Below are 24477 nucleotides of genomic sequence, written 5' to 3'. Positions count from 1 at the left end.
AGGGGGAAAAACACAGACATTTTATAATAAGTCTGCCACATAACAAAATATGTAAAAATGTGAAGGGGTCTGAATATTTTCCAAATGGACTGTAGACTCACTCTTCAAAAACAGGAGATAGATTCCTGCCCTGTGGGCCGTTCTGGCTCAGACAAGGCTACTTTGTAGGGAAGAGATACAGATTCCTTCAAAAACTTTTGGTTGCACAGCAAGTATTTCAATTATAAAGTATGAAGATTTGACATTGTCCCTGTCCAGAATGAGGCTACAGTGAGCTGAGCTGTCCATTGTGCTGTTCTTTGGGAGAGAGAGAGAGAGAGAGAGAGAGAGAGAGAGAGAGAGAGAGAGAGAGAGAGACAGACAGAGAGACAGACAGAGACACAGAGAGAGACACAGAGAGACACAGAGAGAGACACAGAGAGAGAGACAGACAGAGAGAGAGAGCTGTCCATGTTGCTGTTCTTTAGGAGAGAGAGAGGTTGTGCTGTCCATGTAGCTGTTCTTTAGGAGAGAGAGAGGTTGTGCTGTCCATGTAGCTGTTCTTTAGGAGAGAGAGAGAGAGAGAGAGTTGTGCTGTCCATGGTGCTGAAGTTCCTGGCATTCTGTAAACAATAGTTACAGAGTTAGATATAAAAACAAACTCTCTGAACCAATTAAATAGACACTTTCTGATGGCCCAGGGCCTGTCTATTCCCAACTCTCACAAGTCCCAAACTAAAATCTACATTTTGGCGAGAGCCCAACAAATCAACTGTATTTACTCTGTGGTGCATCCTCCCTCCACCTCGTCTCAAATCCTAGTTTGACATGTTGACAGAGTGTACGTCCCACATAACACCATATTCCCTATATAGTGCACTACTTTTTAAAAATATTTTTACCAGAGTTATATAGGTCCTGGTCAGAATAAGGGCACCTATTCACTATATAGTGCACTACTTTTTACCAGAGCCCTATATGACCTGTTCAGAAGTAGGGCACTAAGGAATAAGGTGCCATTTGGAACACAGGCAGTCCAGGATTAATTATCAGGAAATGAAAGAATCTAGTAACATGACCTCAGGTACAACCCAAAGGACGTCCCTCCACCTACCCAAGGACATCAGAGTACAAAAATCAGTTAACCACCTAACTGAGGAACTCAATTTAACCTTGCGCAATACTCTAGATGCAGTTGCACCCCTAAAAACTAAAAACATTTGTCATAAGAAACTAGCTCCCTGGTATACAGAAAATACCCGAGCTCTGAAACAAGCTTCCAGAAAATTGAAATGGCGCCACACGAAACTGGAAGTCTTCCGACTAGCTTGGAAAGACAGTACTGTGCAGTATCGAAGAGCCCTTACTGCTGCTCGGTCATCCTATTTTTCCACCTTAATTGAGGAAAATAAGAACAATCCTAAATATATTTTTGATACTGTTGCAAAGCTAACTAAAAAGCAGCATTCCCCAAGAGAGGATGACTTTCACTTTAGCAGTGATAAATTCATGAACTTCTTTGAGGAAAAGATCATGATCATTAGAAAGCAAATTACAGACTCCTCTTTAAATCTGCCTATTCCTCCTAAGCTCAGTTGTCCTGAGTCTGCACAACTCTGCCAGGACCTAGGATCAAGGGAGACACTCAAGTGTTTTAGTACTATATCTCTTGACACAATGATGAAAATAATCATGGCCTCAACCTTCAAGCTGCATACTGGACCCTATTCCAACTAAACTACTGAAAGAGCTGCTTCCTGTGCTTGGCCCTCCTATGTTGAACATAATAAACGGCTCTCTATCCACCAGGTGTGTACCAAACGCACTAAAAGTGGCAGTAATAAAGCCTCTCTTGAAAAAGCCAAACCTTGACACAGGAAAAAAAAAAATCTATCGGCCTATATCAAATCTCCCATTCCTCTCAGAAATGTTTGAAAAAGCTGTTGCGCAGCAACTCAATGCCTTCCTTCAACTCGGACAAAACAGAGATGCTTGTTCTAGGTCCCAAGAAACAAAGAGATCTTCTGTTGAATCTGACAATTCATCTTGATGGTGGTACAGTCGTCTCAAATAAAACTGAAGGACATCGGCGTTACTCTGGACCCTGATCTCTCTTTTGACAAATATATCAAGACTGTTTCAAGGACAGCTTTTTTCCATCTACTTAACATTGCAAAAATCAGAAACCTTCTGTCCAAAAATGATGCAGAAAAATGTATCCATGCTTTTGTCACTTCTAAGTTAGACTACTGCAATGCTCTACTTTCCGGCTACCCGGATAAAGCACAAAATAAACTTCAGTTGGTGCTAAATACGGCTGCTAGAATCTTGACTAGAACCAAAAATGTGATCATATTACTCCAGTGCTAGCCTCTCTACACTGGCTTCCTGTCAAGGCAAGGGCTGATTTCAAGGTTTTACTGCTAACCTACAAAGCATTACATGGGCTTGCTCCTACAAATCGTTCTGATTTGGTCCTGCCGTACATACCTACATGTACGATACGGTCACAAGACGCAGGCCTCCTAATTGTCCCAAGAATTTCTAAGCAAACAGCTGGAGGCAGGGCTTTCTCCTATGGAGCTCCATTTTTATGGAATGGTCTGCCTACCCATGTGAGAGACACAGACTCTGTCTCAACCTTTAAGTCTTTATTGAAGACTCATCTCTTCAGTGGGTCATATGATTGAGTGTAGTCTGGCCCAGGAGTGGGAAGGTGAACGGAAAGGCTCTGGAGCAACGATCTGCCCTTGCTGTCTCTGCCTGGCCGGTTCCTCTCTCTCCAGTGGGATTCTCTGCCTCTAACCCTATTACAGGGGCCGAGTCACTGGTATACTGGTGCTCTTCCATGCCGTCCCTAGGAGGGGTGCATCACTTGAGTGGGTTGAGTCACTGACGTGATCTTCCTGTCTGCGTTGCCCCCCCTGTCTAGGTTGCCACCCCCCTTGGGTTGTGCCGTGGCGGAGATCTTTGTGGGCTATACTCGGCCTTGTCTCAGGATGGTAAGTTGGTGGTTGAAGATATCCCTCTAGTCGTGTGGGGGCTGTGCTTTGGCAAAGTGGGTGGGGTTATATCCTGCCTGTTTGGCCCTGTCCAGGGTTATCGTCGGACGGGGCCAGACCCCAGTGTCTCCCGACCCCTCCTGTCTCAGCCTCCAGTATTTATGCTGCAGTAATTTATGTGTCGGTGGGCTAGGGTGAGTCTGTTATATGTGGAGTATTTCTCCTGTCTTATTCGGTGTCCTGTGTAAATTTAAGTATGCTCTCTCTATTTCTCTCTCTCTCTCAGAGGACCTGAGCCCTAGGACCATGCCTCAGGACTACCTGGCCTGATGACTCCTTGTTGTCCCCAGTCCACCTTGCCGTGCTGCTGCTCCAGTTTCAACTGTTCTGCCTGCGGCTATGGAACCCTGACCTGTTCACCGGACGTGCTACCTGTCCCATACCTGCTGTTTTCAACTCTCTAGAGACAGCAGGAGTGGTAGAGATACTCTGAATGATCGGCTATGAAAACCAACTGACATTTACTCCTGAGGTGCTGACCTGTCGCACCCTCGACAACTACTGTGATTATTATTATTTGACCCTGCTGGTCATCTATGAACATTTGAACGTCTTGGCAATGTTCTGTTATAATCTCCACCCAGCACAGGCAGAAGAGGACTGGCCACCCCTCATAGCCTGGTTCCTCTCTACCCGGCACAGCCAGAAGAGGACTGGCCACCCCTCATAGCCTGGTTCCTCTCTACCCGGCACAGCCAGAAGAGGACTGGCCACCCCTCATAGCCTGGTTCCTCTCTACCCGGCACAGCCAGAAGAGGACTGGCCACCCCCTCATAGCCTGGTTCCTCTCTACCCGGTACAGCCAGAAGAGGACTGGCCACCCCCTCAGCCTGGTTGTTCTCTAGGTTTCCTCCTAGGTTCTGGCCTTTCTAGGGAGTTTTTCCTTGCTGTTCGGGGTTTTAAGCTGGGTTTCTGTACAACAGTTTGAGATATCAGCTGATGTACGAAGGGCTTTATAAATAAATGTGATATTTAGACCCTATGCGGATTGACTGTATCAACACGGAGAGAGGGGTAGGTTGAGCAGAAGGGGTAAGTTGAGCAGAAGGGGTAAGTTGAGCAGAAGGGGTAAGTTGAGCAGAAGGGGTAAGTTGAGCAGAAGGGGTAAGTTGAGCAGAAGGGGTAAGTTGAGCAGAAGGGGTAAGGTGAGCAGAAGGGGTAAGGTGAGCAGAAGGGGTAAGGTGAGCAGAAGGGGTAAGTTGAGCAGAAGGGGTAAGGTGAGCAGAAGGGGTAAGGTGAGCAGAAGGGGTAAGGTGAGCAGAAGGGGTAAGGTGAGCAGAAGGGGTAAGGTGAGCAGAAGGGGTAAGTTAAACCACTCTTGTTTCTAGGAAACCATTTCATGGAGTTTTTGAAGGGAGAAACCACATGGAAAAAGTGTTAATATAGTTAAGTCCAATAAACAGATTCTCACCAAGTCAAGTTAATTTATTCTGTTGTTTCATGATACTTGTGTAGATTTGGCACGGGCCCTCTTATCCTTAAAAGGTTCTACAGCTGCACAATTGAGAGCATCCTGACTGGTTACATCACTGCCTGTTATGGCAACCTCTTGGCCTCCGACCGCAAGGCGCTACAGAGGGTAGTGCAAACGGCCCAGTACATCACTGGGGCCAAGCTTCCTGCTTTCCAGGACCTCTATACCAGGCGATGTCAGAGGAAGGCCCTAAAAATTGTCAGACTCCAGCCAACCTAGTCATAGACGGTTTTCTCAGCTACTGCACGGCAAGCGTTACCGGAGCGCCAAGTTTAGGACCAAGAGGCTTCTAAGCAGCTTCTAACCCCAAGCCATAAGACTCCTGAACACCTAATTAAACGGCTACCCAGACTATTTACATTTGCCCCCATCTTTTACACCACTGCTTCTCTCTGTTATCATCTATTCATAGTCACTGAAATAACTCTACCTACATTTACATATTACTTCAATTACCTCAACTAACCGATGCCCCCGCACATTGACTCAGTACCGTAACACCCTGTATATAGCCTCCACATTGACTCTGTACCGGTACCCCAGTATATAGCTCCACATTGACTCTGTACCGTAACACCCTGTATATATCCTCCACATTGACTCTGTACCGTAATACCCTGTATATATCCTCCACATTGACTGTACCGTAATACCCTGTATATATCCTCCACATTGACTGTACCGTAATACCCTGTATATAGCCTCCACATTGACTGTACCGTAACAGCCTGTATATATCCTCCACATTGACTGTACCGTAACACCCTGTATATATCCTCCACATTGACTGTACCGTAATACCCTGTATATAGCCTCCACATTGACTGTACCGTAATACCCTGTATATATCCTCCACATTGACTGTACCGTAACACCCTGTATATAGCCTCCACATTAACTGTACCGTAACACCCTGTATATATCCTCCACATTGACTGTACCGTAACACCCTGTATATATCCTCCACATTGACTCTGTACCGTAACACCCTGTATATAGCCTCCACATTGACTGTACCGTAATACCCTGTATATATCCTCCACATTGACTCTGTACCGTAATACCCTGTATATATCCTCCACATTGACTCTGTACCGTAACACACTGTATATATCCTCCACATTGACTGTACCGTAATACCCTGTATATATCCTCCACATTGACTGTACCGTAATACCCTGTATATAGCCTCCACATTAACTGTACCGTAATACCCTGTATATATCCTCCACATTGACTCTGTACCGTAACACCCTGTATATAGCCTCCACATTGACTGTACCGTAACACCCTGTATATAGCCTCCACATTGACTGTACCGTAACACCCTGTATATATCCTCCACATTGACTCTGTACCGTAACACCCTGTATATAGCCTCCACATTGACTCTGTACCGTAATACCCTGTATATATCCTCCACATTGACTCTGTACCGTAATACCCTGTATATATCCTCCACATTGACTCTGTACCGTAATACCCTGTATATAGCCTCCACATTGACTCTGTACCGTAATACCCTGTATATATCCTCCACATTGACTCTGTACCGTAATACCCTGTATATATCCTCCACATTGACTCTGTACCGTAATACCCTGTATATATATCCTCCACATTGACTCTGTACCGTAACTCCCTGTATATATCCTCCTCCACATTGACTCTGTACCGTAATGTATATATCCTCCACATTGACCGTATATCCTGTACCTCCACATTGACTCTGTACCGTAATACCCTGCATATATCCTCCACATTGACTCTGTACCGTAATACCCTGTATATATCCTCCACATTGACTCTGTACCGTAATACCCTGTATATATCCTCCACATTGACTGTACCGTAATACCCTGCATATAGTCTCACTATTGTTATTTTACTGCTGCTCTTTATTTTATTTATTATTCTTATCTGTATTTTTATTGAAACTGCATTGTTGGTTAGGGAAGTAAGCATTTCACTGTACGGTTTTCACCTGTTGTATTTGGCGCATGTGACTAATACAATTTGATCTGATCCTTTAAGATTGGGGTCTCTATCAGATTCAATATGAGGTCCTGAACCTATGATGCCAAGATGGCGTAGCAGTCAGACGTCTTTGTCTTGCCGTGTCCCTTGTATATTTATCTTTCTACATCTTTTTCTTCACATATCTTTTTATCATATTTTCCTAAACCTCAACTTCTAAATACTCTCCTGCAACCCGCCTCACCCAATGTCGCGTGGATCTGCTTTTAAAAAAAAGTATCTATTTACCACTGAACTGGAATCCCTCAACTGAAGCTAACTAGCTACCAGCTATCAGTCAGCTAACCACTGCTAGCGGTCATCAGCTAACCACTGCTAGCGGTCATCAGCTAACCACTGCTAGCGGTCATCAGCTAACCTTTAGCTCGGAACACTCTCGCCAGTTCGAACACGTGACTCAAACCAGAGCATAACGGACCCATTATTATTATTATTTTTTCACCATATCCCCGGATTCCTACCGCAAACTGAACATTTTCATCTGGATCTTTGCAACTAGCTAACCGCAATCCCGGGTGACTACTCCTGGCTAGCGTTTCCATCCCGGAGCAAGCACCAATTAGCCTGAAGCTAGCCCGGCCAGGGTTCCTGTGCTACCACCGAAGCACACTCCTGGGCTACAATATCCGGACCCCTAACACTGCCGGTACGGGGCACGGAACCCCGCCGATCCTCTACGACTGGAATACCGGCATAATCTTCCCAAGGATTCCAACAGGCCCCTCTGGCGCGACGGCGCTGAAGGCCCATTCTGCTAACCGCGGCCTACTAGCTACCTAGAGCTACTTGGAACCCTACTAATTCCACGGCTGGTTTATTGACGTCACCGCACGAAGAGGCAAAAACAGACTTACCCCCATCGCGACGTCCCCCAAAGGCTAACTTGCTAGCACCAGTCTGTTAACTGCTAGCTTGCTTGCCCCAGTAGGCCTACTAACTGCTAGCTTGTTTAGCCCCGGCCTGCTAACTGTCTGAATCACCATGTCTCCTGCCAGCCCAACCACTCACTGGACCCATATGTTCACTTGGCTATGCATGCCTCTCTCTAATATCAATATGCCTCATCCATTACTGTCCTGGTTAGTGATTACTGTCTTATTTCACTGTAGAGCCTCTAGCCCTGCTCAATATGCCTTAACCAACCATGTTGTTCCACCTCCTACATATGCGATGACATCACCTGGATTTAACGTCTCTAGAGACTATATCTCTCTCATCATTACTCAATGCCTAGGTTTATCTCCAATGTACTCACATCCTACCTTACCTTTGTCTGTACACTATGCCTTGAATCTATGTTATCGTGCCCAGAAACCTGCTCCTTTTACTCTCTGTTCCGAACGTGCTAGACGGCCACTTCATATAGCCTTTAGCCATACCCTTATCCTACTTCTCCTCTGTCAAATCAAATCAAATCAAATCAAATCAAATTTTATTTGTCACATACACATGGTTAGCAGATGTTAATGCGAGTGTAGCGAAATGCTTGTGCTTCTAGTTCCGACAATGCAGTAATAACGAGCAAGTAATCTAACTAACAATTCCAAAAAAAACTACTGTCATACACAGTGTAAGGGGATAAAGAATATGTACATAAGGATATATGAATGAGTGATGGTACAGAGCAGCATAGGCAAGATACAGTAGATGATATCGAGTACAGTATATACATATGAGATAAGTATGTAAACCAAGTGGCATAGTTAAAGTGGCTAGTGATACATGTATTACATAAGGATGCAGTCGATGATATAGAGTACAGTATCAACGTATGCATATGAGATGAACAATGTAGGGTAAGTAACATTATATAAGGTAGCATTGTTTAAAGTGGCTAGTGATATATTTACATCATTTCCCATCAATTCCCATGATTAAAGTGGCTGGAGTAGAGTCAGTGTCATTGACAGTGTGTTGGCAGTAGCCACTCAATGTTAGTGGTGGCTGTTTAACAGTCTGATGGCCTTGAGATAGAAGCTGTTTTTCAGTCTCTCGGTCCCAGCTTTGATGCACCTGTACTGATCTCGCCTTCTGGATGGCAGCGGGGTGAACAGGCAGTGGCTCGGGTGGTTGATGTCCTTGATGATCTTTATGGCCTTCCTGTAGCATCGGGTGGTGTAGGTGTCCTGGAGGGCAGGTAGTTTGCCCCCGGTGATGCGTTGTGCAGACCTCACTACCCTCTGGAGAGCCTTACGGTTGAGGGCGGTGCAGTTGCCATACCAGGCGGTGATACAGCCCGCCAGGATGCTCTCGATTGTGCATCTGTAGAAGTTTGTGAGTGCTTTTGGTGACAAGCCGAATTTCTTCAGCCTCCTGAGGTTGAAGAGGCGCTGCTGCGCCTTCCTCACGATGCTGTCTGTGTGAGTGGACCAATTCAGTTTGTCTGTGATGTGTATGCCGAGGAACTTAAAACTTGCTACCTCTCCACTACTGTTCCATCGATGTGGATGGGGGTGTTCCCTCTGCTGTTTCCTGAAGTCCACAATCATCTCCTTAGTTTTGTTGACGTTGAGTGTGAGGTTATTTTCCTGACACCACACTCCGAGGGCCCTCACCTCCTCCCTGTAGGCCGTCTCGTCGTTGTTGGTGATCAAGCCTACCACTGTTGTGTCGTCCGCAAACTTGATGATTGAGTTGGAGGCGTGCATGGCCACGCAGTCATGGGTGAACAGGGAGTACAGGAGAGGGCTCAGAACGCACCCTTGTGGGGCCCCAGTGTTGAGGATCAGCGGGGAGGAGATGTTGTTGCCTACCCTCACCACCTGGGGGCGGCCCGTCAGGAAGTCCAGTACCCAGTTGCACAGGGCGGGGTCGAGACCCAGGGTCTCGAGCTTGATGACGACTTGGAGGGTACTATGGTGTTGAATGCCGAGCTGTAGTCGATGAACAGCATTCTCACATAGGTATTCCTCTTGTCCAGATGGGTTAGGCAGTGTGCAGTGTGGTTGAGATTGCATCGTCTGTGGACCTATTTGGGCGGTAAGCAAATTGGAGTGGGTCAAGGGTGTCAGGTAGGGTGGAGGTGATATGGTCCTTGACTAGTCTCTCAAAGCACTTCATGATGACGGATGTGAGTGCTACGGGCGGTAGTCGTTTAGCTCAGTTACCTTAGCTTTCTTGGGAACAGGAACAATGGTGGCCCTCTTGAAGCATGTGGGAACAGCAGACTGGTATAGGGATTGATTGAATATGTCCGTAAACACACCGGCCAGCTGGTCTGCGCATGCTCTGAGGGCGCGGCTGGGGATGCCGTCTGGGCCTGCAGCCTTGCGAGGGTTAACACGTTTAAATGTCTTACTCACTTCGGCTGCAGTGAAGGAGAGACCGCATGTTTCCGTTGCAGGCCGTGTCAGTGGCACTGTATTGTCCTCAAAGCGGGCAAAAAGTTATTTAGTCTGCCTGGGAGCAAGACATCCTGGTCCGTGACTGGGCTGGGTTTCTTCCTGTAGTCCGTGATTGACTGTAGACCCTGCCACATACCTCTTGTGTCTGAGCCGTTGAATTGAGATTCTACTTTGTCTCTGTACTGGCGCTTAGCTTGTTTGATAGCCTTGCGGAGGGAATAGCTGCACTGTTTGTATTCAGTCATGTTACCAGACACCTTGCCCTGATTAAAAGCAGTGGTTCGTGCCTTCAGTTTCACACGAATGCTGCCATCAATCCACGGTTTCTGGTTAGGGAATGTTTTAATCGTTGCTATGGGAACGACGTCTTCAACGCACGTTCTAATGAACTCGCACACCGTATCAGCGTATTCGTCAATGTTGTTGTCTGACGCAATACGAAACATCTCCCAGTCCACGTGATGGAAGCAGTCTTGGAGTGTGGAGTCAGCTTGGTCGGACCAGCGTTGGACAGACCTCAGCGTGGGAGCTTCTGTTCCTCTGTTCCGTGGGAGCTCTGTTCCTCTGGTGATGTGGAGGTTAATCCAGGACCTGCAGTGCCTAGCTCCACTCCTACTCCCCAGGTGCTCTCATTTGTTGACTTCTGTAACCGTAATAGCCTTGGTTTCATGCATGTTAACATTAGAAGCTTGCTCCCTAAGTTTGTTTTACTCACTGCTTTAGCACATTCTGCCACCCCGGATGTCTTAGCCGTGTCTGAATCCTGGCTTAGGAAAACCACCAAAAACCCTGAAATCTCCATCGCTAACTATAACATTTTCCGCCAAGATAGAACTGCCAAAGGAGGCGATGTTGCAATCCACTGCAAAGATAGCCTGCAGAGTTCTGTGTTACTATCCAAGTCCGTACCCAAACAATTCGAGCTTCCACTTCTAAAAATGCACCTTTTCCAGAAACACGTCTCTCACTGTTGCCTCTTGCTATAGACCTCCCTCTGCCTCCAGATGTGCCCTCAATACCATATATGAATTGATTGCCCCCCCCCATCTATCTTCTGAGCCCGTGCTACTAGGTGACCTAAACTGGGACATGCTTAGCACCCCAGCCATCCTACAATCTAAGCTTGATGACAATCTCACTGTTCCCGAATCCCTTTGTCCCGACAGTCTATGGAGGGGGGGGGGATGGTAACGAGACCCGTAACATAACTCATTGTCCCGGCAGTCTATGGGGGGGATGGTAACGAGACCCATAACATAACTCATTGTCCCGGCAGTCTATGGGGGGGATGGTAACTAGACCCATAACTCATTGTCCCGGCAGTCTATGGGGGATGGTAACTAGACCCGTAACATAACTCATTGTCCCGGCAGTCTATGGGGGATGGTAACTAGACCCGTAACATAACTCATTGTCCCGGCAGTCTATGGGGGGGGGGATGGTAACTAGACCCGTAACATAACTCATGTAAAGTATAATAGTGAAAAAGTAACAGCGAGAACGAAAAACCACAGACATCTAAATTACCGTCAAACACTCATGGTTTATTTTTAAACGCACGGTAAAGGGGGGCAGGAAAAGGGGCGGAGCTGGACCTGTCTGCCCTTGACCAGCACAAAAACATCCTGTGGCGTTCTGCATTAGCATCGAATAGCCCCCGTGATATGCAACTTTTCAGGGTAGTTAGGAACAAATATGCACAGGCAGTTAGAAAAGCTAAGGCAAGCTTTTTCAAACAGAAATTATGCATCCTATAGTACTAACTCAAAAAAGTTCTGGGACACTGTAAAGTCCATGGAGAATAAGAGCACCTCCTCCCAGCTGCCCACTGCTCTGAGGCTAGGAAACACTGTCACCACCGATAAATCCACTATAATTGAGAATTTCAACAAGCATTTCTCTATGGCTGGCCATGCTTTCCACCTGGCTACCCCTACCCCTGTCAAAAGCCCTGCACCCCCCACAGCAACTCGCCCAAGCCTTCCCCATTTCTCCTTCTCCCAAATCCAGGTAGCTGATGTTCTGAAAGAGCTGCACAATCTGGACTTCTACAAATCAGCTGGGCTAGACAATCTGGACCCTTTCTTTTGAAAATGATCCGCCGAAATTGTTGCAACCCCTATTACTAGCCTGTTCAACCTCTCTTTCGTATTGTCTGAGATCCCCAACGATTGGAAAGCTGCATCGGTCATCCCCCTCTTCAAAGGGGGAGACACTCTTGACCCAAACTGCTACAGACCTATATCTATTCTACCCTGTCTTTCTAAGGTCTTCGAAAGCCAAGTTAACAAACAGATTACCGGCCATTTCGAATCCCACCGTACCTTCTCCGCTATGCAATCAGGTTTCAGAGCTGGTCATGGGTGCACCTCAGCCACGCTCAAGGTCCTAAATGACAACATAACCGCCATCGATAAGAGACATTTACTGTGCAGCCGTATTCATCGACCTGGCCAAGGCTTTCGACTCTGTCAATCACCACATTCTTATTGGCAGACTCGACAGCCTTGGTATCTCTGTGTTGTTGTATGTCTTATTGCTATGGTTTGTCTTGGACAGGTCGCAGTTGCCTACCTGGTTATTAAATAAAGATAAAAATTAACATTAGAACAATGTATTTCGCTGAATGTGAAAAACGGCCCAACTTGCCCCACTCTCCCCTACCTCAAAATTCAGTTGAAGTCGGAAGTTTACATACACCTTAGCCAAATACATTTAAACTCCGTTTTTCACAAATCCCTGACATTTTATCCTCGTAAAAGATTTAAAGTATAAATTCCCTGTTTTAGGATCACCACTTTATTTTAAGAATGTGAAATGTCAGAATAATAGTAGAGAGAATTATTTCTTTCAGCTTTTATTTCTTTCATCACATTCCCAGTGGATCAGAAGTTTACATACGCTCAATTATTATTTGGTAGCATTGCCTTTAAATGGTTTAACTTGGGTAAAACGTTTCAGGTAGCCTTCCACAAGCTTCCCACAATAAGTTGGGTGAATTTTGGCCCATTCTCCTCCTGACAGAGCTGGTTTAACTGAGTCAGGTTTGTAGGCCTCCTTGCTCGCACACACTTTTCAGTTCTGCTGACAAATTTTCCATAGGATTGATGTCAGGGATTTGTGATGGCCACTCCAATACCTTGACTTTGTTGTCCTTAAGCCATTTTTCCACAACTTTGGAAGTATGCTTGGGGTCATTGTCCATTTAGAAGACCCATTTGCGACCAAGCATATCTCTATCTAGATATGTATTTCTAGAACTACAACCCTAAACCTAAATGCTTGTTCTAAGGCAACTTATTACAATTCTCTTTCTCACAAACATGAGCAAGCTCACAAATGCATTTCATACACCCGCTCTCATTCACGCACACACACACTTTCTCATTCCCTCTCTCACACACACAAACAAAAACAAACTGATGTCTTGAGATGTTGCTTCAATATATCCACATAATTTTCCTTCCTCAAGATGCCATCTATTTTGTGAAGTGCACCAGTCCCTCCTGCAGCAAAGCAGAACGCGTCTCCTTCCTGAGCGGTATGACGGCTGTGTGGTCCCACGGTGTTTATACTTGCGTACTATTGTTTGTACAGATGAACGTGGTACATTCAGGCTTTTGGAAATTGCTCCCAAGAATGAACCAGACTTGGGGAGGTCTACAATTCTTTTTCTGAGATCTTGACTGATTTCTTTTGATTTTCCCATGTGGTCAAGCAAAGAGGCACTGAGTTTGAAGGTCGAGGCCTTGAAAAACATCTTAGGTACACCACCAATTTACTCAAATGATGTCAATTAGCCTATCAGAAGCCATGACATCATGTTCTGGAATTTTCCAAGCTGTTTAAAGGCACAGTCTGTTTAAAGGCACAGTCTGTTTAAAGGCACAGTCTGTTTAAAGGCACAGTCTGTTTAAAGGCACAATCTGTCTGTAAACAACTGTTGGAAAAATGACTTGTGTCATGCACAAAGTAGATGTCCTAACCGACTTGCCAAAACTTGAAAAATGAGTTTTAATGACTCCAATCTAAGTGTATGTAAACTTGTGACTTCAACCGTACGTTTTTGGAACAAATTGTTTTACAATGTAGAGTTATGCAAATTCCATTCCCGTATTGTCGTGAGAGTTTCTTTAATAGCAGGTAAATGCTCTGAGAGTTGTTTGGTTGCAGAGGTACAATGTTCCCATTCATTCATTATGGAACAAAGCATTACAGAAAGTTGAAAGGGTTACTTTTGTCGGCTCCATTTTCACCGTAAAGTGCTTTTGTTTGCATCCCAAATAGAACCCCTTTCCCTATATAGTGCACTACTTTTCCCCCTATTGGCCCAGGTCAAAAGTAGTGCATTTTGTAGAGAATAGGGTGCCATTTGGGATGCGGTCCCATATGACCTTGTCAGTTGGTTGAATGTGACTGACAACCATCGATGCCAGGTGTTAATACTCCTTCTATTACTGCAAGGTTACAATGTTTAAGACTCTCTCTCTCTCTCTTTCTTTCCTCTCTCTCTTTCTTTCTCTCTTTCTTTCTTTCTTTCTTTCTTTCTTTCTTTCTTTCTTTCTCTCTCTCTCTCTCTCTCTCTCTCTCTCTCTCTCTCTCTCCAGCAAGGTGAAGATTGGATGTTAAACCTTTGATTAGAACTGTAAAACCTAAACCAGAGAGGGGGGGAATGCTGAAACTGAGTGCCCACTGTTAATGGCAAAATTGGCAACTACATGAGAGAGAGAGAGCTAGATAGAGAGAGAAAGGAAAGAGATAGAGTAGGCCTCTCACTCACTCTAAAGTAAAAAGAGTTTGGAAAGAGAGTTTGGACAGACTGGATGAGTTCTGAGTGCTGGATTCTGTGTGAGTTCTGACTTCTGTGTGAGTTCTGAGCTCAGTGTGAGTTCTGAGTTCTGTGGGAGTTCTGTGGGAGTTCGGAGTTCTGTGTGAGTTCTGAGTTCTGTGGGAGTTCTGTGGGAGTTGTGAGTTCTGTGTGAGTTGTGAGTTCTGTGTGAGTTGTGAGTTCTGTGTGAGTTCTGTGTGAGTTCTGAGCTCAGTGTGAGTTCTGAGTTATGTGTGAGTTCTGAGTTCTGTGTGAGTTCTGAGTTCTTTGTGAGTTCTGAGTTCTGTGTGAGTTCTGAGTTCTGTCTGAGTTCTGAGTTTTGTGTGAGTTGAGAGTTCTGAGCTCAGTCTGAGTTCTGTCTGAGGAATATACAGCTGATAACTCACACTAATAATATACTCTTAGGAACAGCTCTTTCTCCCCAGCGGAGGCCACATCTGGATTAAAACTATGTTAAACAAAATCCCGGTTCCAAGCCATTAGCTGGACATGATGTTAAAGCCATATTTCTCCTCTTAATTCAGTTGAATATCATTTTGCAGTCTGGTTTCTCCACGTGAGTCAACCAACAGGTTGTTGGAATCTGAGTATCATTCCTCCTCTTTCAGTGACGTTAGAAATGCTAATGTTGTATTAACACACACACACACACACACACACACACACACACACACACACACACACACACACACACACACACACACACACACACACACACACACACACACACACACACACACACACACACACACACACACACACACGCGTTTCCATATTATAGCTGTCATTTACGCCTGTCTGCTGTCTGTCTCTCATTAAGTTGTGGTTAACAGTCAGATGGTCTGTTTCTCTACTCTGTGTGTGTGTCTGTCAGAACACATCTCCACATCACTCAGCCAGCAGGAAAACATCTGCTTTAACAGATTGTACACAACTGGACAAGTAGAGAGAATAAACAACAGCGTTGCTTCTCCGTTCACTAAATTTGCTAATTGTTTGAAATGATCTTTAGTCAATAAGACTTCTTCAACCCTGTCCATGTAGTCATTATGGTGTCATGGTGTTCTGTCTCTGTGTTGAGCTCTGTGGTAGAGTAGGGCCCATCATGGGGTTATGTCTCTGTGTTGAGCTCTGTGGTAGAGTAGGGCCCATCATGGTGTTCTGTCTCTGTGTTGAGCTCTGTGGTAGAGTAGGGCCCATCATGGTGTTCTGTCTCCTTGTTGAGCTCTGTGGGAGAGTAGGGCCCATCATGGGGTTATGTCTCCTTGTTGAGCTCTGTGGTAGAGTAGGGCCCATCATGGTGTTCTGTCTCCTCTGTCTCTCCTTGTTGAGCTCTGTGGGAGAGTAGGGCCCATCATGGTGTTCTGTCTCCTTGTTGAGCTCTGTGGTAGAGTAGGGCCCATCATGGTGTTCTGTCTCCTTGTTGAGCTCTGTGGGAGAGTAGGGCCCATCATGGTGTTCTGTCTCTGTGTTGAGCTCTGTGGTAGAGTAGGGCCCATCATGGTGTTCTGTCTCTGTGTTGAGCTCTGTGGTAGAGTAGGGCCCATCATGGTGTTCTGTCTCTGTGTTGAGCTCTGTGGTAGAGTAGGGCCCATCATGGTGTTCTGTCTCTGTGTTGAGCTCTGTGGTAGAGTAGGGCCCATCATGGTGTTCTGTCTCTGTGCTGAGCTCTGTGGTAGAGTAGGGCCCATCATGGTGTTCTGTCTCTGTTGTAGCTCTGTGGTAGTAGGGCCCATCATGGTGTTCTGTCTCTGTTGGTAGAGTAGTCTCTCTCTCTCTCTCTCTCTCCTCCCTCTCTCTCTCTCTCTCTCTCTCTCTCTCTCTCTCTCTCTCTCTCTCTCTCTCTCTCTCTCTCTCTCTCTCTCTCTCCTCTCTCTCTCTCTCTCTCTCTCTTTCTTTCTCTCTCTCTCTCTTTCTTTCTCTCTCTCTTTCTCTCTTTCTTTCTTTCTTTCTTTCTCTCCCTCTCTTTCTTTCTTTCTCTCTCTCTCTCTCTCTCCTCTCTCTCCTCCCTCTCTTTCTTTCTTTCTCTCTCTCTCTCTCTCTCTCTCTCTCTCTCTCTCTCTCTCTCTCTCTCTCTCTCTCTCTCTGGCCCATCATGGTGTACTGTCTCTGTGGTAGAGTAGGGCCCATCATGGTGTTCTGTCTCTGTGTTGAGCTCTGTTGTAGAGTAGGGCCCATCATCGTGTTCTGTCTCTGTGTTGAGCTCTGTGAGAGACAACGTGAGGGGGTCTGTCTCTGTGTTCTGTCTCTGTGTTCTGTCTCTGTTGTAGAGTAGGGCCCTTCACTGTGTTCTGTCTCTGTTGTAGAGTAGGGCCCTTCACTGTGTTCTGTCTCTGTTGTAGAGTAGGGCCCTTCACTGTGTTCTGTCTCTGTTGTAGAGTAGGGCCCTTCACTGTGTTCTGTCTCTGTGGTAGAGTAGGGCCCTTCACTGCTGTGAGAGACAACGTAGAGGGGGTCTCTGTCTGTGAGCGCTGTGAGACAACGTAAGGGGGTCTGTGAGAGACAATGTAAGGGGGATCTGTGAGACAATGTAAGGGGGTCTGTGAGAGACAACATAAGGGGGTCTGTGAGAGACAACATAAGGGGTCTGTGAGAGACAATGTAAGGGAGGTCTGTGAGAGACAACGTAAGGGAGGTCTGTGAGAGACAACGTAAGGGGGTCTGTGAGAGACAACATAAGGGGGTCTGTGAGACACAAAGGGGGTCTGTAGAGACAATGTAAGGGGGTCTGTGAGAGACAATAAGGGGGTCTGTGAGAGACAACATAAGGGGGTCTGTGAGAGACAACATAAGGGGGTCTGTGAGAGACAACATAAGGGGGTCTGTGAGAGACAATGTAAGGGGGTCTGTGAGAGACAACATAAGGGGGTCTGTGAGAGACAACATAAGGGGGTCTGTGAGAGACAACATAAGGGGGTCTGTGAGAGACAATGTAAGGGGGTCTGTGAGAGACAACGTAAGGGGGTCTGTGAGAGACAACATAAGGGAGAGACAACATAAGGGGGTCTGTGAGAGACAATGTAAGGGGGTCTGTGAGAGACAACGTCTGTGAGAGACAACATAAGACAATGGGGGGGTCTGTGAGAGACAACATAAGGGGGTCTGTGAGAGACAACATAAGGGGGTCTGTGAGAGACAATGTAAGGGGAGGTCTGTAAGGGAGGTCTGTGAGAGACAACATAAGGGGGGTCTGTGAGAGACAACGTAAGGGAGGTCTGTGAGAGACAACATAAGGGAGGTCTGTGAGAGACAACATAAGGGAGGTCTGTGAGAGACAACATAAGGGAGGTCTGTGAGAGACAACATAAGGGAGGTCTGTGAGAGACAACGTAAGGGGGGGTCTGTGACAGACAACATAAGGGAGGGGAGCTCTCAAGCGTTCTATAAGCTCATGTGACTATTGAATAAAACACCAAGGCTTTTGGTCTATTACCAGGGATTACCATGTAAATCAGTCTCATTAAAACAACATACAGACTTCATGTCTTATTCCGGGGCTCGTAAGGCCGTTTTAATCCCTGTTGGGGAGGGAGGCATGAGACGGGACGTTGTTTTACTCTTCATTATTCACAGAAAAATGGATTTGTCAACGCAATCTGTGTCAAAATGATTTTGATTGCACTGAGAGAGTTCAAATGCGTTTAGATGCTCACCCAGTTATTTATAGAAATTTATTTGATTTATGTGTTACCATAGTGATATCCATGTGTTACCATAGTGATATCCATGTGCTACCGTAGTGTCTGATATTGGGGTGGCAGGGTAGCCTAGTGGTTAGAGCCGAAAGGTTGCAAGTTCAAATCCCCGAGCTGACAAGGTACAAATCTGTCGTTCTGCCCCTGAATAAGGCAGTTTACCCACTGTTCCTAGGCCGTCATTGAAAATAAGAATTTGTTCTTTAACTGACTTGCCTAGTTAAATAAAGGTAAAATAAAAATGATTGGGTTACCATCGTGGTTGATATCCCTGTGTTACCATAGGGATATCTGTGTGTCACCATACTGATATCCCTGTGTCAACATTTATTTTTATATTTTATTTAACCTTTATTTAAGTAGGCAAGTCAGTTAATTAGACTGGGGGGCAGTATTGAGTAGCTTGGATGAATAAGGTGCCCAGAGTAAACTGCCTGCTACTCAGGCCCAGTTGCTAATATATGCATGTAATTAGTAGATTTGGATAGAAAACACTCTGAAGTTTCTAAAACTGTTTGACTGATGTCTGTGAGTATAACAGAACTCATATGGCAGGCAAAAACCTGAGAAGAAATCCAACCAGGAAGTGGGAAATCTGAGGTTTCTAATTTTTCAACGCCTATCGAAGATAGAGTGGGATATTGGTCATATTGCACTTCCTAAGGCTTCCACTAGATGTCAACAGTCTTTGAACCTTGCTTGATGCTTCTACTGTGAAGGGGGGGAGAATAAGGGCTGTTTGAGCCAGGTGTCTGGCAGAGTGCCATGAGCTCGTGACGCGTGTTCACGTGAGAGTTACCTCGCATTCCATTGGTTTTCTACAGACAAAGGAATTCTCCGGTTGGAACATTATTGAAGATTTATGATAAAAACATCCTAAAGATTGATTCTATACTGCGTTTGACATGTTTCTACGAACTGTAATATAACTTTTCGTCTGAACTTTCGCATGGACTTCCCGGCGCGTCGTTATTTTGGATTGTGTACTAAACGCGCAAAAATAACAAGGAGGTATTTGGACATAAATGAGGGACTTTATCGAACAAATCAAACATTTATTGTGGAACTGGGATTCCTGGGAGTGCATTCTGATGAAGATCATCAAAGGTAAGTGAATATTGATAATGCTATTTCTGACTAATGTTGACTCGGATATCTGTTTGGCTGTTTTATTGTCTGTTTTATTGTCTGAGCGCTGTACTCAGATTATTGCATGGTGTGTTTTTTCTGTAAAGTTGTTTTTGAAATCTGACAAGTTTATCTAAAGTTCCATGCCTAACACTTGTATTTTCGTCAACATTTATGATGATTATTTCTGTAAATTGTTGTGGCTCTCTGCAAAATCACCGGATGTTTTTGGAACTACTGAACATAACGCGTCAATGTATACTGAGATTTTTGGATATACATATGAACTTTGTCAAACAAAACATACATGTATTGTGTAACATGAAGTCCTGTGAGTGTCTTCTGATGAAGATCATCAAAGGTTAGTGATTCATTTTATCTGTATTTCTGCTTTTTGTGACTCCTCTCTTTGGCTGGAAAATTTGCTTTTTTTCTATGACTTGGCTCTGACCTAACATAGTCGTTTGTGGTGCTTTCGCCGTAAAGCCTATTTGAAATCAGACACTGGGGCTGGATTTAGAAGAAGTTTATCTTTAAAATGGTGTAAAATACTTGTATGTTTGAGGAATTTTAATTATGAGATTTCTGTTGTTTTGAATTTGTCACCCTGCAACTTTCACTGGCTGTTGTTGAGGTGGGACGCTACTGTCCCGAATATCCCAGAGAGGTTTTAAGAACAAATTCTTATTGACAACGATGGCCTACCCCGGCCAAATCCGGACGACGCTGGGCCAATTGTGCCTCGCCCTATGGGACTCCCAATCATGGCCGGATGTGATGCAATCGGAAGTTGAACCAGGGACTGTAGTGACCCCTCTTGCACTGAGATGCAGTGTCTTAGACTGCTGCTTCACCCGGGAGCCCTTAACATAGTGATATCCCTGTATTACCATAGTGATATCCCTGTGTCACCATAGTGATATCCCTGTGTCACCATAGTGATATCCCTGTGTCACCATAGTGATATCCCTGTGTTACCATGGTGATATCCCTGTGTCACCATAGTGATATCCCTGTATCACCATAGTGATATCCCTGTGTCACCATAGTGATGTCCCTGTATCACCATAGTGATATCCCTGTGTCACCATAGTGATGTCCCTGTATCACCATAGTGATATCCCTGTGTCACCATAGTGATGTCCCTGTATCACCATAGTGATATCCCTGTGTCACCATAGTGATAACGCTGTGTTACCATAGTGATATCCCTGTGTCATCATAGTGTCTGATATCACTGTCTTACCATAGTGATGTATAATTCATATGGGAGATGTGCTGTGGAAGGGACTCTGGTAGCAGAGGGCTGCTGTAATTAAGTTGTGTAAATGACAAGGTCATTAACAACGTTTATATGCTAATGATGTGGCTCAGACCGCCACTGAAATACAGTAGAATCTATCCACAGATCCCTCGACCTGTCTGCCTGTGTGTGTGTGTGTGTGTGTGTGTGTGTGTGTGTGTGTGTGTGTGTGTGTGTGTGTGTGTGCTGACCTCAGCTTTAGCACCGGCTCAACACCGACCCGGCTTGGCTGACAAAACTGCAAACTCTGCATCAGTCAGTGAAATGTTAAACAGCGCTGTGGCAATATTGATGTAGACATTGTTAAAGTTATGAGGGATTGGATTCTAATTTCATAAAGATTAAAGCAGCTTTTCTGCATTCATCATTACAGTACTAGACTTCATTCTACCCCTGTACACAGACTTTGCTACACTCTTAGAAAAAATGATGCTATCTTGAAGCTAAAGGGGTTCTTTGGCTGTCCCTATAGGATAACCCGTTGAAGAACCTGTTTTGTTTCCAGGTAGAACCCCTTGGTTCCAGGTAGAACCCTGTTGGTTCCAGGTAGACCCCCCAGGTAGAACCCCTTTGGTTCCAGGTAGAACCCCTTTGATTCCAGGTAGAACCCCCTTGGTTCCAGGTAGAACCCCTTTGGTTCCAGGTAGAACCCCCCTTTGGTTCCAGGTAGAACCCCTTTGTTCCAGGTAGAACCCCTTGGTTCCAGGTAGAACCCCTTTGGTTCCAGGTAGAACCCCTTTGGTTCCAGGTAGAACCCCTTGGTTCCAGGTAGAACCCCCTTTGGTTCCAGGTAGAACCCCTTTGGGTTCGATGTAGATCCCTATCAGGGTTGAATATTTTCCCTGTATTTTTTAAATGTTCCATCCCAAGGGCAAATCACTTTCATCCCGGGTAACCTGGTATTTCCCTCCAAGGCCGTAAGAAAAGCATTATGAAGCGTATCCGTACATAGGCCTGTGTCTGGATTTGATTACAGCTTTGATCGAAAATTCAAACCTGATGCTCCCTGAGCCTTATGAGCCCTACATTAAAGACATTTCATGAGCCATACATTAAAGACATTTAAAGAGCTCTACATTAAAGACATTTGATGAGCCATACATCAAAGACATTTAAAGAGCCCTACATTAATTAAAGACATTTAAAGAGCCCTACATTAAAGACATTTGATGAGCCATACATTAAAGACATTTAAAGAGCTCTACATTAAAGACATTTGATGAGCCCTACATTAAAGACATTTAATGAGCCCTACATTAAAGACATTTAAAGAGCCCTACATTAATTAAAGACATTTAAAGAGCTCTACATTAAAGACATTTGATGAGCCCTACATTAAAGACATTTAATGAGCCCTACATTAAAGACATTTAAAGAGCCCTACATTAATTAAAGACATTTAAAGAGTTCTACATTAAAGACATTTGATGAGCCATACATTAAAGACATTTAAAGAGCCCTACATTAATTAAAGACATTTAAAGAGCCCTACATTAAAGACATTTGATGAGCCCTACATGAAAGACATTTAAAGAGCCCTACATTAATTAAAGACATTTAATGAGCCCTACATCAAAGACATTTAATGAGCCCTACATTAAGACATTTAATGAGCCCTACATCAAAGACATTTAATGAGCCCTACATTAAGACATTTAATGAGCCCTACATTAAGACATTTAATGAGCCCTACATTAAGACATTTAATGAGCCCTACATTAAAGACATTTAATGAGCCCTACAATAAAGGCATTTAATGAGCCCTACATTAATTAAAGACATTTAATGAGCCCTACATTAAAGACATTTAATGAGCCCTACATTAAGACATTTAATGAGCCCTACATTAAGACATTTAATGAGCCCTACATTAAAGACATTTAATGAGCCCTACAATAAAGGCATTTAATGAGCCCTACATTAAAGACATTTAATGAGCCCTACATTAAAGACATTTAATGAGCCCTACATTAAAGACATTTAATGAGCCCAGGCCCAAAAAAGCCCAAATGATTGTACCATTATCCAATACATATATGATATAGGCTTCCACCCATTACGCACGACAGAAAAACACAAAACCCCATTGATGTAGCTAGCTATATGATCTCTTGGGTAAATAAGTAAAACTCGCTCCAGTAGGCTAATCTTTTTAAAGTGTGAACTGTATTACTGTACTGTATTATACTGTGCTTTATAGACACTTTATATAGACACTTATATAGACACCCTTTCATATAGACACCCTTTCATATAGACACCCTTTCGTAATATAATATAGGTCTACAATAATATAGGAATACAATAATATAGGACTACAATAAGATAATATAGGTCTACAATAATATAGGACTACAATAATATCGGACTGCAATAAGATAATATAGGACTGCAATAAGATAATATATGACTACAATATGATAATATATGACTACAACTAGATAGGACTACAACTAGATAGGACTACAACTAGATAGGACTACAATAAGATGCAGACCGGCTTTTACTTCTCTTCAAGAAGATTGAATGGTTATGTTTCTAAATAAATAACTGCTATAGCCTATTGCCATCGTACGTTCGCTCTCCCTTCAAACTACCGGTGAGTTCTATTGGCTGCTGTATTTAACATTCAGCAAAAAATAGCTGACGTCGCTCTTTGTGAGTAATCTATTGGTATAAGAAATGCTAAGAAAATTCTGTCCAGCAAGCTGTTCTACTCTAGCTTTTCCTGCATTTAAATCAACGACATTCGAGTGACAGGCTGTTTAAAATCTCTGCAGCTGCCATAAAAACATAAATCATCTTTACAATTAAAAAAAAAGAAGGTGACCTCTGAAAGCCAGATGGAGGGATGGGTCAATTAGATGCGCATTCAGTCTTTATATCACTGTAACATAGGCTACGCTGCAGCATATGTAGGCCTACCTGTCACAAGAAAAGAAAATAACCATGATGAGATGACAGGTCTACATGCATTGTGAGCTGCTGCTCCATACTGAGATGGGCTGTCTGTCCCCACCCTGAGATGGGCTGTCTGTCCCCACCCTGAGATGGGCTGTCTGTCCCCACCCTGAGATGGGCTGTCTGTCCCCACCCTGAGATGGGCTGTCTGTCCCCACCCTGAGACCCTGAGATGGGCTGTCTGTCCCCACCCTGAGATGGGCTGTCTGTCCCCACCCTGAGATGGGCTGTCTGTCCCCACCCTGAGATGGGCTGTCTGTCCCCACCCTGAGATGGGCTGTCTGTCCCCACCCTGAGATGGGCTGTCTGTCCCCACCCTGAGATGGGCTGTCTGTCCCCACCCTGAGATGGGCTGTCTGTCCCCACCCTGAGATGGGCTGTCTGTCCCCACCCTGAGATGGGCTGTGGGCTGTCTGTCCCCACCCTGAGATGGGCTGTCTGTCCCCACCCTGAGATGGGCTGTCTGTCCCCACCCTGAGATGGGCTGTCTGTCCCCACCCTGAGATGGGCTGTCTGTCCCCACCCTGAGATGGGCTGTCTGTCCCCACCCTGAGATGGACTGTCTGTCCCCACCCTGAGATGGGCTGTCTGTCCCCACCCTGAGATGGACTGTCTGTCCCCACCCTGAGATGGGCTGTCTGTCCCCACCCTGAGATGGGCTGTCTG

The 24477-nt window shown here is 44.9% G+C and overlaps 1 protein-coding gene across 1 annotated transcript in view; it reads right to left on the bottom strand.

The window, feature by feature from the left end:
* Positions 1-15771: 15771 nt before the first annotated feature.
* The window catches only part of LOC121844668 (repetin-like), a gene marked incomplete at its 5' end in the record, with an annotated part of 77227 nt that continues 68521 nt past the window's right edge, over positions 15772-24477 (bottom strand). The window contains 2 exons of the mRNA XM_042315018.1: positions 15772-16394; positions 17003-17195. Coding sequence (XP_042170952.1) covers positions 15772-16394; positions 17003-17195 — 816 coding nt within the window. The remainder of the gene's footprint in view (positions 16395-17002; positions 17196-24477) is intronic.

Source organism: Oncorhynchus tshawytscha, unplaced genomic scaffold, assembly GCF_018296145.1.
Source record: "Oncorhynchus tshawytscha isolate Ot180627B unplaced genomic scaffold, Otsh_v2.0 Un_contig_2123_pilon_pilon, whole genome shotgun sequence".
Classification (NCBI taxonomy): domain Eukaryota; kingdom Metazoa; phylum Chordata; class Actinopteri; order Salmoniformes; family Salmonidae; genus Oncorhynchus; species Oncorhynchus tshawytscha.
Note: the sequence above shows the minus strand (reverse complement) of the source record. Positions and strands in the feature narration are given on the sequence as shown.